The 13,243-nt window shown below is 37.9% G+C and overlaps 4 protein-coding genes across 4 annotated transcripts; 3 read left to right on the top strand and 1 right to left on the bottom strand.

The window, feature by feature from the left end:
* Positions 1 to 834: 834 nt before the first annotated feature.
* On the top strand, positions 835 to 1,660 carry LOC112081478 (protease inhibitor HPI-like). The gene is made up of 2 exons (XM_024148205.1): positions 835 to 910; positions 1,264 to 1,660. The coding sequence occupies exons 1-2, from the start codon at positions 883 to 885 to the stop codon at positions 1,455 to 1,457; spliced, it is 222 nt and encodes a 73-aa protein (XP_024003973.1). The 5' UTR covers positions 835 to 882; the 3' UTR covers positions 1,458 to 1,660.
* A 947-nt stretch (positions 1,661 to 2,607) lies between these two features.
* Positions 2,608 to 3,293, top strand: LOC18026684 (protease inhibitor HPI). The gene is made up of 2 exons (XM_006411048.2): positions 2,608 to 2,676; positions 2,853 to 3,293. The coding sequence occupies exons 1-2, from the start codon at positions 2,658 to 2,660 to the stop codon at positions 3,044 to 3,046; spliced, it is 213 nt and encodes a 70-aa protein (XP_006411111.1). The 5' UTR covers positions 2,608 to 2,657; the 3' UTR covers positions 3,047 to 3,293.
* A 757-nt stretch (positions 3,294 to 4,050) lies between these two features.
* On the top strand, positions 4,051 to 6,034 carry LOC18026683 (DJ-1 protein homolog E). The gene is made up of 4 exons (XM_006411047.2): positions 4,051 to 4,294; positions 4,410 to 4,880; positions 5,016 to 5,381; positions 5,745 to 6,034. The coding sequence occupies exons 1-4, from the start codon at positions 4,073 to 4,075 to the stop codon at positions 5,922 to 5,924; spliced, it is 1,239 nt and encodes a 412-aa protein (XP_006411110.2). The 5' UTR covers positions 4,051 to 4,072; the 3' UTR covers positions 5,925 to 6,034.
* Positions 6,035 to 6,167: 133 nt separating this feature from the next.
* Positions 6,168 to 12,779, bottom strand: LOC18026682. The gene is made up of 18 exons (XM_006411045.2): positions 11,774 to 12,779; positions 11,342 to 11,534; positions 10,772 to 10,874; positions 10,577 to 10,646; positions 10,450 to 10,488; positions 10,223 to 10,340; positions 10,080 to 10,137; positions 9,470 to 9,534; positions 9,363 to 9,369; positions 9,219 to 9,279; positions 8,984 to 9,043; positions 8,865 to 8,884; positions 8,719 to 8,784; positions 8,224 to 8,391; positions 7,498 to 7,755; positions 7,144 to 7,356; positions 6,654 to 6,925; positions 6,168 to 6,564 (listed from the first exon to the last, which is right to left on the bottom strand). Exons 1-18 carry the CDS (start codon positions 12,750 to 12,752, stop codon positions 6,423 to 6,425), a joined length of 2,892 nt encoding a protein of 963 aa, XP_006411108.2. The 5' UTR covers positions 12,753 to 12,779; the 3' UTR covers positions 6,168 to 6,422.
* Positions 12,780 to 13,243: the final 464 nt, after the last annotated feature.

The raw sequence follows: 13,243 nt of genomic DNA, 5'->3' as shown, positions 1-13,243 counted from the left end.
AATATGAGCTCTACACAACTGACAAGCGACGTGTTAAAGCTAAATGGGCTCATTTTATATAACAGGCCCAATAGGCCCGCTAATAATAGGCCCGCTAATAATAGGCCCGCTAATAATAGGCCCGCTAATAATAGGCCCGAGAGAGAGTGAGGTCTGATCAGACAAATCCTCCAAGTTTGAATATCCTTCCATTTTAATTAAGGCTAGTCAGACCTTGTTTATTGTCAACTTTACGACCATATTCATACAATAAATCTGGATGGTTAACGTCAGATCCAGCAACACAAGACTTTTGATTGCGCAGAAGATAGATCTACCGTCAAATTACAAAAAATATTCGATTTTTCATATGATTCGTGAATTAGATTAAACTTTGGTTTAGAATTTCCCGTTCATTAGACGTCTTAATCATATGGAATACGGTTTATCTGATGGACGTGTTAAAACGACGTGATACATATCAAAATAGATATTGATTTGCTATGGACTTGTTTCTTGCAATCAGTGTGTAGAAACATTAAAATTTTACATCTACATGTGACAATGTATGAGAAAAGAAGGGGAAATTATCATCAGGACTATTATTCTACTCTTAAGATTAGTTTACTATCTCTCTCTGCCTCAATCTTTTCTGTTTCTAAGATAATGTTCTATTAATTAAGTTGACTAACCGTTCCTTTATTCACCATGCACGTGCTACGCAACAAGGAAAACATACTACACCTAATTGGCTAGCTAATTCAAAGATACTACAATGAACTTTTGGTTTCACGAGTAAGTAACGTATATCCATTTCTATAAATTGGACTAAAATTCTCGAAAACAAGCACAGCAGCTGAAAACATCATCGCAAGTATAGAAACAAATCAAAGGGGAAGAAAAATGGCGCCACAATATTGTCCTTATATTGGTTTTTCTTTCATCTTTATTCTTTATTGTTCATAATTTGATATTCTTCCAGCCCTTTAACTGATTTTTCTTACATCACCTTCTTTCCGTGCACGTCTAATCTATTATTTTTGACTTTAAGCTAATGTTCTGATATGGCTACAAATGGAAATAAGATTTTAAAGTGTCTCTTCGATAAAAAAAAATATATAACCAAATAATAAATATACAACCAAATACATATAGATGAACTGGTGACAGGCACAGTATTAGTATGAATAACATTGTTTGATTCCATGGAAATCGACTTATTGATCTATAAAATGCAAAATTTAGAGATACCGGTTTAATATGGTTTGCTTTGACCGCACACAGGGAAGACCACATGGCCGGAGCTCGAGGGAACAAATGGAGACTATGCGGCTTCGGTGATAAAAAGAGAGAACCCGACGCTCGATGTTGCTGTGTTTCTGGATGGAACTCCGGTGCAGCCATACCTCAACTGCAACCGCGTTAGGGTTTGGGTTGATGGAAACCGTATGGTCATCAAAGTCCCTACCGCCGGTTAGACCATGTATATGGACAATTGAAGATTGCTATGCGTAATATGAAGACAGTGTGTGGTTAGTGGTAATTGATGTAATATCGTTTGCTTGAGTAATTTCGGTGTTCGTTCGCCGGATATTACTTATGTTATTATGTCCCAAAGATGTATTAAGCAATTTATCTGGTTTGCAAGTAAAGAATAAAAAACAATGGTGCTATATAGTATCTAAGTCTGAGGGTGAGCATTGAATTATTTCCAACTCAACTTTAATTTAACTTTTCCAAATCTCCAATTTCCCAATTGAATTATTATTATTTTTTTTTGCAAGAAACTTATTTAGTTCCAATTTTGGTCTCCCAATCCCTGTATGAGTTTTGGCGAAAATGCAATACACGTAAGGTTTCACCAAGGAACAACTCTCCCTCTGGATATAATTGTTACAAGAATCTTCTCCTATCTGAAAATTATTAACAAATGTCTGGTTTTGGAACAATTGGGGTCAAGGCTTGGATCCCCTTTACTAGAATGTTGGCAGAATTAGGCTTGGTTCATATTTTGTTTTGGTTGTCCTTGGTTCTAATTTGATTTCTTGTAGATTTTCATATAATTTATTAATTAATGAAAAAATTGTAACCAAAAAGATAAAAACTTAACGTAATAAAAAAAATTAACAACCAGAATACAGTCAGCATTCGGAATATTTCCTTCACCTTCGTTTTCTTTCAAAATTATCATTATTTTTGCTTTTCAAGTTGTATCTTGTTCCCGGTATATACGTAGAAGACAACTTTTCAGCAAAATGACTTGTAAGAACATCATTCCTGATAAAAAGCATCAGGAACCATGAATGTAGTAGTCTATTCAATATGTTAATAAACACCAATCCACCATGATTATAAAAATGGTCTATTTTTATCTAAGTCAAAGTTTGAATATCGATTATAAATTTAAAATTTTCAAAGCTTCACCAAAAAGGTCGTTAGCAGAACAAAGAAGAAATATACCAAAAATATATAAATTTCAAAGCTTATCCATCAAATTATAAATGTCAAAGGAGTGGATTTTAAAACTGGTTAGTCAAATTTGTTGACTTTGAATTTCAAGCTCACCGACGACACCGACACCGACACAAACGTATCCGGTTCTATAAATTAGACTCAAATTTCTAAAGACGAGCATAGCAAAGACATCACAACACTAAAGAAATACTAGGGGAAGAAAAATGTCGTCCGAATGTCATGGTAAGTTTTGTTTATTGTTAATAATTTGATATTATTGCGGCTTCGGATTGATAATGTTAATTTTTTTTCTTCTTACAACTATTGGCAATAGTTTAAATCATCGAGTGATGGACTTATTGGTCTCTAAATGGCCAAATGTAAAAAAATGATTGATCTGCGTCTTTGACTGCTCACAGGGAAGAACGCATGGCCGGAGCTTGTGGGAACAAATGGAGAATATGCCGCTTCGGTAATAGAAAAAGAGAACACGAGTGTCGATGCAGTCGTGATTTTGGATGGAATTCCGGTGACTGCTGACTTCAGGTGCGACCGGGTCAGGGTTAGGGTTGATAGAAACGGTATCGTCGTCAAAGTCCCTACCATCGGCTAGACTAGCTTATGGACCACATGATCACTTTGTGTCGTATAATATGAATAAAATAAACTACACATATCTACAGTACTACTGCATGGTTGGTTCATTGGTTCGTCATGATGTAAGTTATCGTTTGCGCGCGTGAATAATTTCGGGTTTATATATATATATATATATATATATGTCCAATGTTATAAGTAGAATGTATGTATAACGTTATGATTGCAAGTGAATAAAATCAATGGAATTAGTACTTATAAGATAGGGATCAGCATTTATTTAGCTAGTATCTAATATCTGGCCAGTTGCTTCATATGTTATCACATATAACAAGTAACGGATAACACAATCAAGTAACGGATAACACAAACAAGTAACGGATAACACAATTTATCATTTGAAGACCATTTCAATTTTTTTGTCCTTAACTCGAGAGGAGCAATTAAAGCTGATACCTTATGATATACAAATTTTATATAAAAAATTAAGTCGATATGATTAATATGATCTAATAAGATTTTTTATTTGTTCAATAGATATTATATAATTGTTGTGGGTGTCTACCACATGCAATCACAACCGTGTGCAAATGCGATTAGAAAGAAAAAAAAAAATTTACTTTGAAAACTCCTGTAATTTTTCATTTTATTGTGGCTTAAGGCAATTACATATTTTTTCAACAAATAGTCACGGCTCGGAGTCTAGCTTAGCTTCTTTCGACGAGTGTGCATGTGTGCATTACAATACAAAATCCATCCCCACTAGTAACTAGTTGATGCAGCAGTATACTCGCCCAGCTACTAGATAGGTTAAATTACCATTAAAAGAGTTATGATACTCAGATACTTGTATATATAATGTATATGTAATAATATGAACTTGAACAACTGGACTTTGAAACGGCTAAAAAAGTAGGTGAAACTGAGTTGGTGGGGATAAGGAGGATCCAAAAGTCCCACATGTCATTTACCAATATATATGATTTAAAAAAAAAAGAAAAAAACTAAATAGTTGTGTGTATATATTAGATAAACAAAATGAATGATCATTAGAGTAGTTTTGTTCGGTACAGACATTTTAAAGATGGGATCGGCGGTTCAGAAATCGGCTTTACTGTTATGCGGAGACTACATGGAAGCCTACGAGACGGTGGTTCCTCTCTACGTTCTCCAATCGTTTGGCGTTAGCGTTCACTGCGTTTCACCCAACCGCATCGCCGGTGATCGCTGCGTTATGGCGGCCCACGATTTCTTGGGCCTCGAGGTTCCATTTTCCCCACTTTGCTATCCAGTATCCATCTTTCACTTGGCTACACAATTTTGAAAATTTTGTGAGATTTCTTCTGATAACTCAATTTTGATTTTTGTGTATAAAAAAGCTATACACCGAGCTGATCGTTGACCAGTTGACTCTAAACGCCAACTTCGATGACGTCATCCCGGAGAATTACGACGTCGTCATCATTCCCGGCGGACGTTTCACGGAGATTCTCAGCGCCGACGAGAAATGCGTCGACCTCGTGGCTCGATTCGCCGCATCGAAGAAACTGATCTTCACCAGCTGCCACAGCCAGGTTATGCTGATGGCTGCCGGAATTCTCGCCGGAGGTGTGAAGTGCACTGCGTTCGAAAGCATGAAGCCTCTGATCGAGCTCTCCGGCGGCGCGTGGTGGCAACAGCCAGGGATCCAGAGCATGTTTGATATCACCGATTGCGTCAAGGACGGGAATTTTGTGAGCACGGTTGGATGGCCCACGCTTGGTCACGGGATTAAGCTTTTGCTCGATTCTCTCGGCGCAAAGATCTCGAGCTTGAAGGAGAATCCAGCTTCTGTGCTTTTCCTTATTGGAGTAAGTTCCAATTTCTCAGTAAATGGGTGATTCACGATCTCTTGTTTTAGATCATCAGATTCGCTAGGAGAATGTAAATCGAGTGGAAAATGTTTTATGTTTGAATCATATTTTGTTTATGTTGATTCTTTTAAGGACTATGTAGAAGACTATGGGATCAATGTACCATTTAGAGCACTCCAAGCTTTAGGATGTAAAGTTGATGCAGTGACACCGAACAAGAAGCAGGGAGAGATGTGTGCAACAGTGGTTTACGACCTCGAGGAGGGAAGGCAGCTTTCTGCGGAGAAGCGAGGACACAACTTCCCTGTGACTGCATCGTGGGACGATATATGTGTGGATGATTATGATTGTGTAGTTGTTCCGGGAGGGAGATCACCTGAGCTACTGGTGATGAGTGAAAAGGCTGTTGCTTTGGTCAAGAAGTTTGCAGAGAAAGATAAGGTTTTTGCAGCCATTGGACAGGGTAAATTGCTACTTGCAGCCACCGGTGTTCTTAAGGTAAATCATTTGCATCTTTTAGTCTTTCCTTTTGGGGAGGTAAAGATTAGCACTGGTTTCTAGGTTTTGTGGGAAGAAAAACAGAAAACGCTGTTGGAGGAAATAGTTATGCATCAACTAGATCGAGCTGATATACAAATTAGACGGCGCAAAAACTTGTGCTGAATGGGATAGTGATCTTGTAGTGAACCGTAATTTCTTGGCCTTGATATTAGAAAATGTGATGTTGGCTTTTTATGTAGTTTGATGAATATAATGGCTATATAAAGCCCTGTTTCTCGTATTGTTTATCAAATCCCGTGTTACAAGCGGAAACCAGTAGCTTTTCTTGGTCATGTGATGCTTCTCTTTGCAATATTCCAGGGGAAGCGATGCGCGAGTGGCAAAGGGATGAAGGTGATGGTGAAGGTAGCTGGAGGTGAGGCTGTTGAGTCAAAGGGATGTGTGAGTGACGGGAAGCTTGTGACGGCTGCATCAGCCTCAGATCTGCCTGCCTTTTTGTCTAACTTAACTACTGCTCTTGGTGTCTCTGTCTTGTTCTAATATTTTTGCTAAAAGGGAAAAACCAAAAACATGAAAAATAGAGTTCGGATAAATAAAACATACTTTTCAAGTTGCCAACAATGAATATTGAAAAGCAGCTTATGTTGAAAGTACAGTTAAGGTTTGATTCTGCACACATGGAGACGGCTATATGTACAAACAGGAGATGTAACTGCTAGTTAGATTTTGAATAAAGAAAATAAAAGACTAGGCTTTTTTAGCCGTGACGGAGAGAGTATAAAACAGATCCCAACCATATATGTATATTAAGTTAAACATTACAAAGGTAATTCTGTGTAAATGGTACAGAGTTCAGTGAATACAGGCATCAATCTAAACCAACTTGGATCAATCATCCTCTCGGTTCTTCTTCACATTTTACTTGAATTCTTCCGCGTCCAAAAAATTGGTAGTAACGGGCAGAGAGCTTCGGGTGATAAAAACAACGAGCATGCCCGAGAAGATGCTATAAGTTATAAAGGGGAAGGAGCAATGTGTTTACTCTGACCGTTCCCTGTTCCGACCATTCTTCTGAGTGTTGTACATCGGAAGAAGCCAACTAGACCCATGTTTCCTCTTTCCATAACACCGCCAGTAAAGCACAAACATTGCAATAATGCAGACTATAGGAATTGCCCATCTTGATCACCAGAAATACACAAACAAATTAGATAAGCAGAGAGATTGAGAGAAAGTTTTCGTCAGATTTTGTTCAGGACTTGTTGTTACCTGTCCAAGTCGAGAACTGGACTGTACACGACAGTCTCCCAGGTCCCAACGATGAAATGCCAGACAGGGTTGTAATAAAGAGACTCTGCAGTCCAAAACATCCTTGTGTATGTCTCCAAGAATATGAAAAGTATCCATGCCGCCATTTCTAATAAAATGAATTTTATAATGAACCGGCCGACAACTACCATTACAAGCGAGAACGCAACCAGCCAGTTGAACAGTCGGTTGTTGTATTCTTTGATGAACAAAGACCGTGCCTTTCCCATCATCTGCACACAAACAGCGTCACTGTTTAATGTAAAATTCCAATATAGTTTGTTCTTACAAACCTGATTTTGGTGGAATGCAGAAGATGATATATTCTATTAGTGTTGAAAATAACATAAAAGGTATTGCAGCCCTACATAGAAATCCAATAAGCTAGCATAGTATGAACTGTTCCAATTGAAAATTCAATACTTCAAGAACAACGTTGTGTATATATTACCTTAGTTAACCTTTGCTCATAATTTTGTTTCGAAGGACCAACACATTGGTGTTCAAAACTTTGGTTGCAGTACACGAAACCTGCATTAAATTTAGCCATGGAAGGGAGTCGGAGAGCTTGTAAGTGGTCCATGTCATCTTCACACTTTGTATATAGCGCCTCACAGAGTTTTGACGATTGGTATTCATTTGCAAGAACAAAATTCTTATATACCTACAAGAATGTGTAAGATGGTAAAAATTTGGAAAATTTAGATAAAGCAGACTACCAAAATCTGCCTGCACGAATTTCAGATATCCCTCCGTTTCATCGACTAAGCTACTCTTTGGAAAGTCAAATAATAGAAATTCATACCTCCTGCATTTGTTCATCCAACTGATCGACAGATTTCTTTGCATGCTGTCTGCCAAAATGCTGTGCATCAAATGCCTTTATAGCTTCATCATGTGCCGTTTCATGGGCAGTTTGGAGAGATTCTTCCGACATAGGTAGCCGCAACCTTACCATCCTCTCATTGTACAGCTTCACACATCTCTCAACAATACCTTTATTGAAAACCTCAACTAGTGACCCTGTTGATGGGATCTCTCCTTTATTTAAGGCATCCAATATCTGCAAATTAAAGCAATCAGAATTGCAATATATCAATAGTAATCATAGAAGGCATATATAAGCCATATGTACTGCTACATATCAAGAAAGTGTCTTATGCTCATCAAAAATCAGGTAACAACTAACAAATCCATCATAGATACAAACATCCACTCGTGTATAAAAATGAGAAAATCGTAATATGTAGTGGGATAATTGATATAGTAACAAAGAGCAACAGTACAGGAAATTTAAACATTTTTCTTAAATAGAACAAGCACAAGACTACCGAATAACTAAGAGAAGCCAGAAAGCACATCCACCCATGAGAAGAGAAAACCATGTCTATTCACGTAATAACGTATGTAATAGAACAAAAGAAAGCACATACTTATTCCTTTTGATTTCTCAACGAAAAACTTTCACTCATTCATATCATTGTTTTGAAAAATTCAGAGAAAGAAGTCATATAGAAACATGGACACTCACCTGTTCCAGGAACGAAATAAATTCCTTTCCATTTAGTGCTTTCCCTTGCACAATCTTTGGGCGGAGAATACTAGCAACGAGCTTTTTCAACTGATCACGCCTTGCAACATAGGTGGAGTCCAGGTCCTCATCCTTCAGATCACAGAGCTTCGTCCGCATGAGATGGGGCTATATGACAAAAATAAGGAGCAACGTTATCACAAAAGAAACACCTATCCACGTTCGAGTCAGATCAGATAATCTTTTCATAATATTCCACGTGAGATAAAAAAGAAGCAGAGTATTTCCTCCAAACAACTTAAAGGCTTCAACAAGCACATAAAAGTGAGGATTCTGTGTACAGTTCAGCATGGCTTAAAAGTAACAACCATAATGACACAAAAAAAGTTTCTATTGCAAAGACCTTTAAAGACAACCTTGTGTCATGCAAAAAGACAGCCATTTTGATTAAAGTTTCCATGTTGGCAAATATGCAAAAATATACAATTTTCTTACCTGTGGTAAGCTAAAGGCTGTGCTGTTGTCACCCATTATAGCCAGGGAATCCCGGATCTGGTTAACCTGAATAAGGTGATAACAAAAACAACTTCTGAGATACTAATGATGATTACTTGTATGATACAGAATTAAGAAGAACATACCTGGTCAATATTTTTGTTACCTGAAAACATAATAGAAAAAAATAACAATCAATTAACAAGGGCCGCCGCCTGAGAAATGGTCTAGGTCATCAGTTTAAGAATGGAAAAGGAACTCTGACCATCTTCATTAGGGACATGTCTGAGAGCTTCATCCACCATTTCCTTCACCGATTTCCCTTCTGCATGAAGTTGCATTAGTGTTAATCATGACAAGCTCACTTGCATCAAATTCAAAGAAAATTGGAACATTGAAATGGACCCCAGGATCAGCCGCAAACAAAAACATAGAATTTAAGCACTATTTAGATTGGACTATTCTGAATGTTGTTGTAAAAAAAAGCACCCTGCACTTACGCAGAAAATCGCGCTGAATAAGCCACAGAAGCTTTGACGGTTCAAAAGCAACATCTTGTCCCTACAGGATATGCATATAAATCAGAGACAAAGATTTGAAGATTTTCATTGATCAAGGATAACAGAAGCGGCATTAGGGAGTACCTTTACTCTGCCAATCGCGTTGCATGAGCCAATGAAAAGAGAGGTCCTAGTCAGTATTCATAGAGGCATATTAACAAGATAGAAATGCAGAGTACTATTGAACAAACCTTCCATAAAATTCTTCTGCCAACTCAACAGCAAAGGAGAGCCGAGAAATATCAGCTTCGCGGATCTGATGAGAACTCATATCAGAGAGAGAAATGTAGATACTGTTCTTTCAAACACTGATTACTCTATGTTACACACACTTCCTACTAAAACATCAAGAGCGCATTCAACTTCCCTTGAGCTTGCATGTCACAAACTGAATTGAAGTGTTCAACAAAACATGATCGGGAACTATTCCGAATTGCTAGTGATTCACAAAAGACAAAGTACAAAAAGGGAGGAATCTGGCTAAAATGACTAAGGTTAATAACGAAAAAGTATGGATTTTTTTTATAACCAAGGCATAAGAAATTGTATATAAGATTGCTACCTCGGAAGCATCACAATAAGTTGTTAGATACCCTATAGTTCACTTTTGCTTCAAACCCTTCTATAAGATGAACTACCTAGGCCTTTCATACAATTTGGTCACTAGTTTTACTAATGGCATGGTAATTGACATATAAATAAACCCCTATTAGGTTTTACTCCCTTCGGTTATAAGTATAACACTACAACGTCCCTAGTTACATAAGCAATCCAAACAAAAACAGAGGCAGGACAACTTACGGTTTCAGGCAGATTATAGATAAGCACAGAACTCATAACTGTTGCTAGAGCAAATATCCTGAAAATCAGCAAAAAAATAATCATTTCAGTATTCAAATCCGCAATCAAAGTCTTGATGTGCAAATATTAAACTTTATAGGTACCGATCGTCATAAACATTTGACTTTCCAACACTTTCAAATCCTTCAGTGTCGAGGTAAATTATGGAAGTTTTTACTCCGTCAATCTCTAGCTCTAGTGGTGTTCCCCAGACCCAAATACCTGTTTACAATAATAAAGTGGATTCCCACCAGAAAGTTTAAATCTTATAATAGCATGAAAATATTTGCAATTGGAGGGTGATTTTTTCCTCAGCATGTAGGTGAAATACCTTTTGTTTTGGTATCACGCATGTGCCCAACACCAAAACCTGATGAATTTGAAAGTATAATGAGTTAAAAGGAGATTATACAGAATGTTAGAAAATGCAGAACCCACATATTTGCGATAAGAAGCACCTTCATAACAGGAAAGGGAAAGAAGCTGATTTAGTAGAAAAGATTTTCCAGAACGATACGGGCCAATCACCTAACGTTTCAACAGCATAAGAAATAACAAGCAAAACGTGAGAAGAAAAAGTAACAAACTTCTTGGTCTGAAAAAACCAGGTTCAGATAATAATAGATAATCAGTCAAACACCACTCTCACATACCGCAACAGCAGCAATAGGAGTTGTGATTCTGCTAATTGCTTCCAAACCTTCTCTGCTAAGACGAAGCTTTGTATGATTCGGATCAGGTTCGACAATAGGAAAACTGCATTAGCAACAACGAGGAGTTGGTATTAAGAAGACCCATAAAAAAAAAAATTCTTTAAGTGTTTGCCCATCACGGCTAATCAATCATCAAAAGCTGAAAAATATGTTTTCCTACCCACATACGGAAAGCTAGAATTGATGACAATAAATTGCTACTGGTCTACAGTGATAACACTTCTTGCAACCAAAGGCAATAGACAACAAAAACGGAAAAAAAAAGCAATTCTTTCCATCAGATTGCAGTGAAGAAACAATCCCATACGTTAAATGAGATCCAACAACAATGTATATTTATTTACTGATTGCTACAACTACAAGATGCGGTCGTATAGTCCAGAAACGAACAAAATTAAAACTTTAACACAGAATTGTGATACACTAGATATACCCATTAAAAGAATGCAAATCTGACGAGCTTCCTGGGGAAAAATAACAAGAACAAGAAGAAAAAGAAGTCACACTTACGCCTGGTGAAAATTCTCGATCGAGAGAGAGGTTGACAACAAGAGGCAGAGAGACAAGAACAAAACAGAGGTCCGGCGAGAAATCTCCATGGTTTTGACCAGATAGAACACGATCCGTTTTGTACCCCGATTGCAGTTTAAACACAATTTGTGACAAACCCAGAAGAAGAAGGGATCTCGGAGAAGGAGGAAACCTGGGGAGATGGGTGTACGTTAAGAATCGTGCACCCGCAGAGACCAAGGAAAAAGGTTGCACGAGATCTTAGTTTGAGATGGAAAAACACTGGATTCTAGGCTTCGTAGCAAAGGGGCAACGACGAAATCCAAATTTTTGTTTTTTCGATTTGACCATAGCATAAGTTATAACCCCGAGGGCACTATTGTAATTTAGCAACAACAAAAAAAATTCAGATATGAAAGTTTGAGTTTTTACATAAAACAAATCTACAGAAGAATTGTTCTCTCGCCAAGACTCTGACTTGCCTCAGATACGAACCCATCTCTATCTCTCCCTTCTCCCATGCTTCTTCCAATGCACTCAACATGTCTTCAATGGCCTCATCTGCAGCTAAGCTCTCCACGTCTTCAGTATCATCTTCTTCCGTTTGGAACATTTCTTCGATTCCCATATCTTTTGACGTCGCGTTCATCACTTTGAGATAGTTTGTCTCCACCCAGATCGCCAGGACAAAGGTATCGTCTTTGAGCTTCGCAACTCTCTCCTTGAGTTTTTCCCTCTCGGCCTCAAGGTCACTGATGATCCTTGTAACCGATTCGGATCTCTTCTTCACCTCCGATTGCAGTTTCCATAGGTTTTCAATCTCTTCCTCTGATCTCGCCATGATTGCCAATGCGTCGTAGTGGAGACTCGTGGCTAATCTGTCTAAGGCTTCAGGCCTTGAAACCGATCGAATCTGGGTTGGGATTGAATCGGAATCGGAACCGTTGTGTACAAATGGGTTATCATTCGCGAGGACTCTCCTGAGGTTTCGAATGAAATCGAGTAAATTGCATCGTGGGTATTCCCAAGTCTCGATGTAATTTGAGTTTGTGAGACCGGAAGAATTGACGAATGGGTGGTTGGTGCGAATCGGAGCCATGGAATTAGAGCTCACAAACACCATTGGAGGCGTCAACGGGTAGTTCTCGTGAACCCAGATGGTCAATTGTACAGTGGTGCTTCGAGTACGTAGAGAGCCCTCAAGACGAAATAGTTGAACAGTGGTTCCGTTGTTGTGATTGAAAGTATCAGTAGAGAGCTCGAAATTTGGAAAATCTTGGAGGAAAGAAATTAGATGCTTTCTGATGAGCCATTTCTGATCTGGATCGGTGTAGGACAGAGCAAATTGGCCGGTGGCAAGAAGTGCCTTTTCTATGAATTTGATTGGAGAAGATGATGATGATGATGCCATTCCAAAGGTTAGTGACTTTGAGGCCAAATCTGGTTCTGCTATTTATGACGTTCTTGGTTGTTGAATTTCTTCATTTTATTGTTTTATAAGTATTATGCAATGACTTAGATATGTTGAGTCAAAGCTTAAAGAACAAGGGATAGTGACTGTTGTGCTGTTTCGTGGAAGTTTACCTTCTTGCTAATTAATTGTCTTTATCCATTCTTTTTTTTAGATTAATTTGTTTGCTACTGAACTAATTCAGCCACCTGATTAGTATCGTTTAGTTTAATCTACATTGGCTTGGTCTAACTTTGCTAATTTAGTCTCAATCCCTTAATTTGAAGTTAATTGCTTTTGACCTTGATCTTTTCGTTTTGGGAATTTCAATTTTGAGAGATCAAATTCTGGAAATTAAGTTCTAAAAGAAACCTTTTGCTTTGGTAGAATCACTTGATGACTATATAGCTGAAGATTGCGAAGTCTTTCTATAGTCGAAGGAACATAACTTT

The sequence above is a fragment of the Eutrema salsugineum genome, unplaced genomic scaffold (genome assembly GCF_000478725.1).
Source record: "Eutrema salsugineum unplaced genomic scaffold, Eutsalg1_0 scaffold_10, whole genome shotgun sequence".
Classification (NCBI taxonomy): domain Eukaryota; kingdom Viridiplantae; phylum Streptophyta; class Magnoliopsida; order Brassicales; family Brassicaceae; genus Eutrema; species Eutrema salsugineum.
This window is presented reverse-complemented; position numbering and strand designations above follow the sequence as displayed.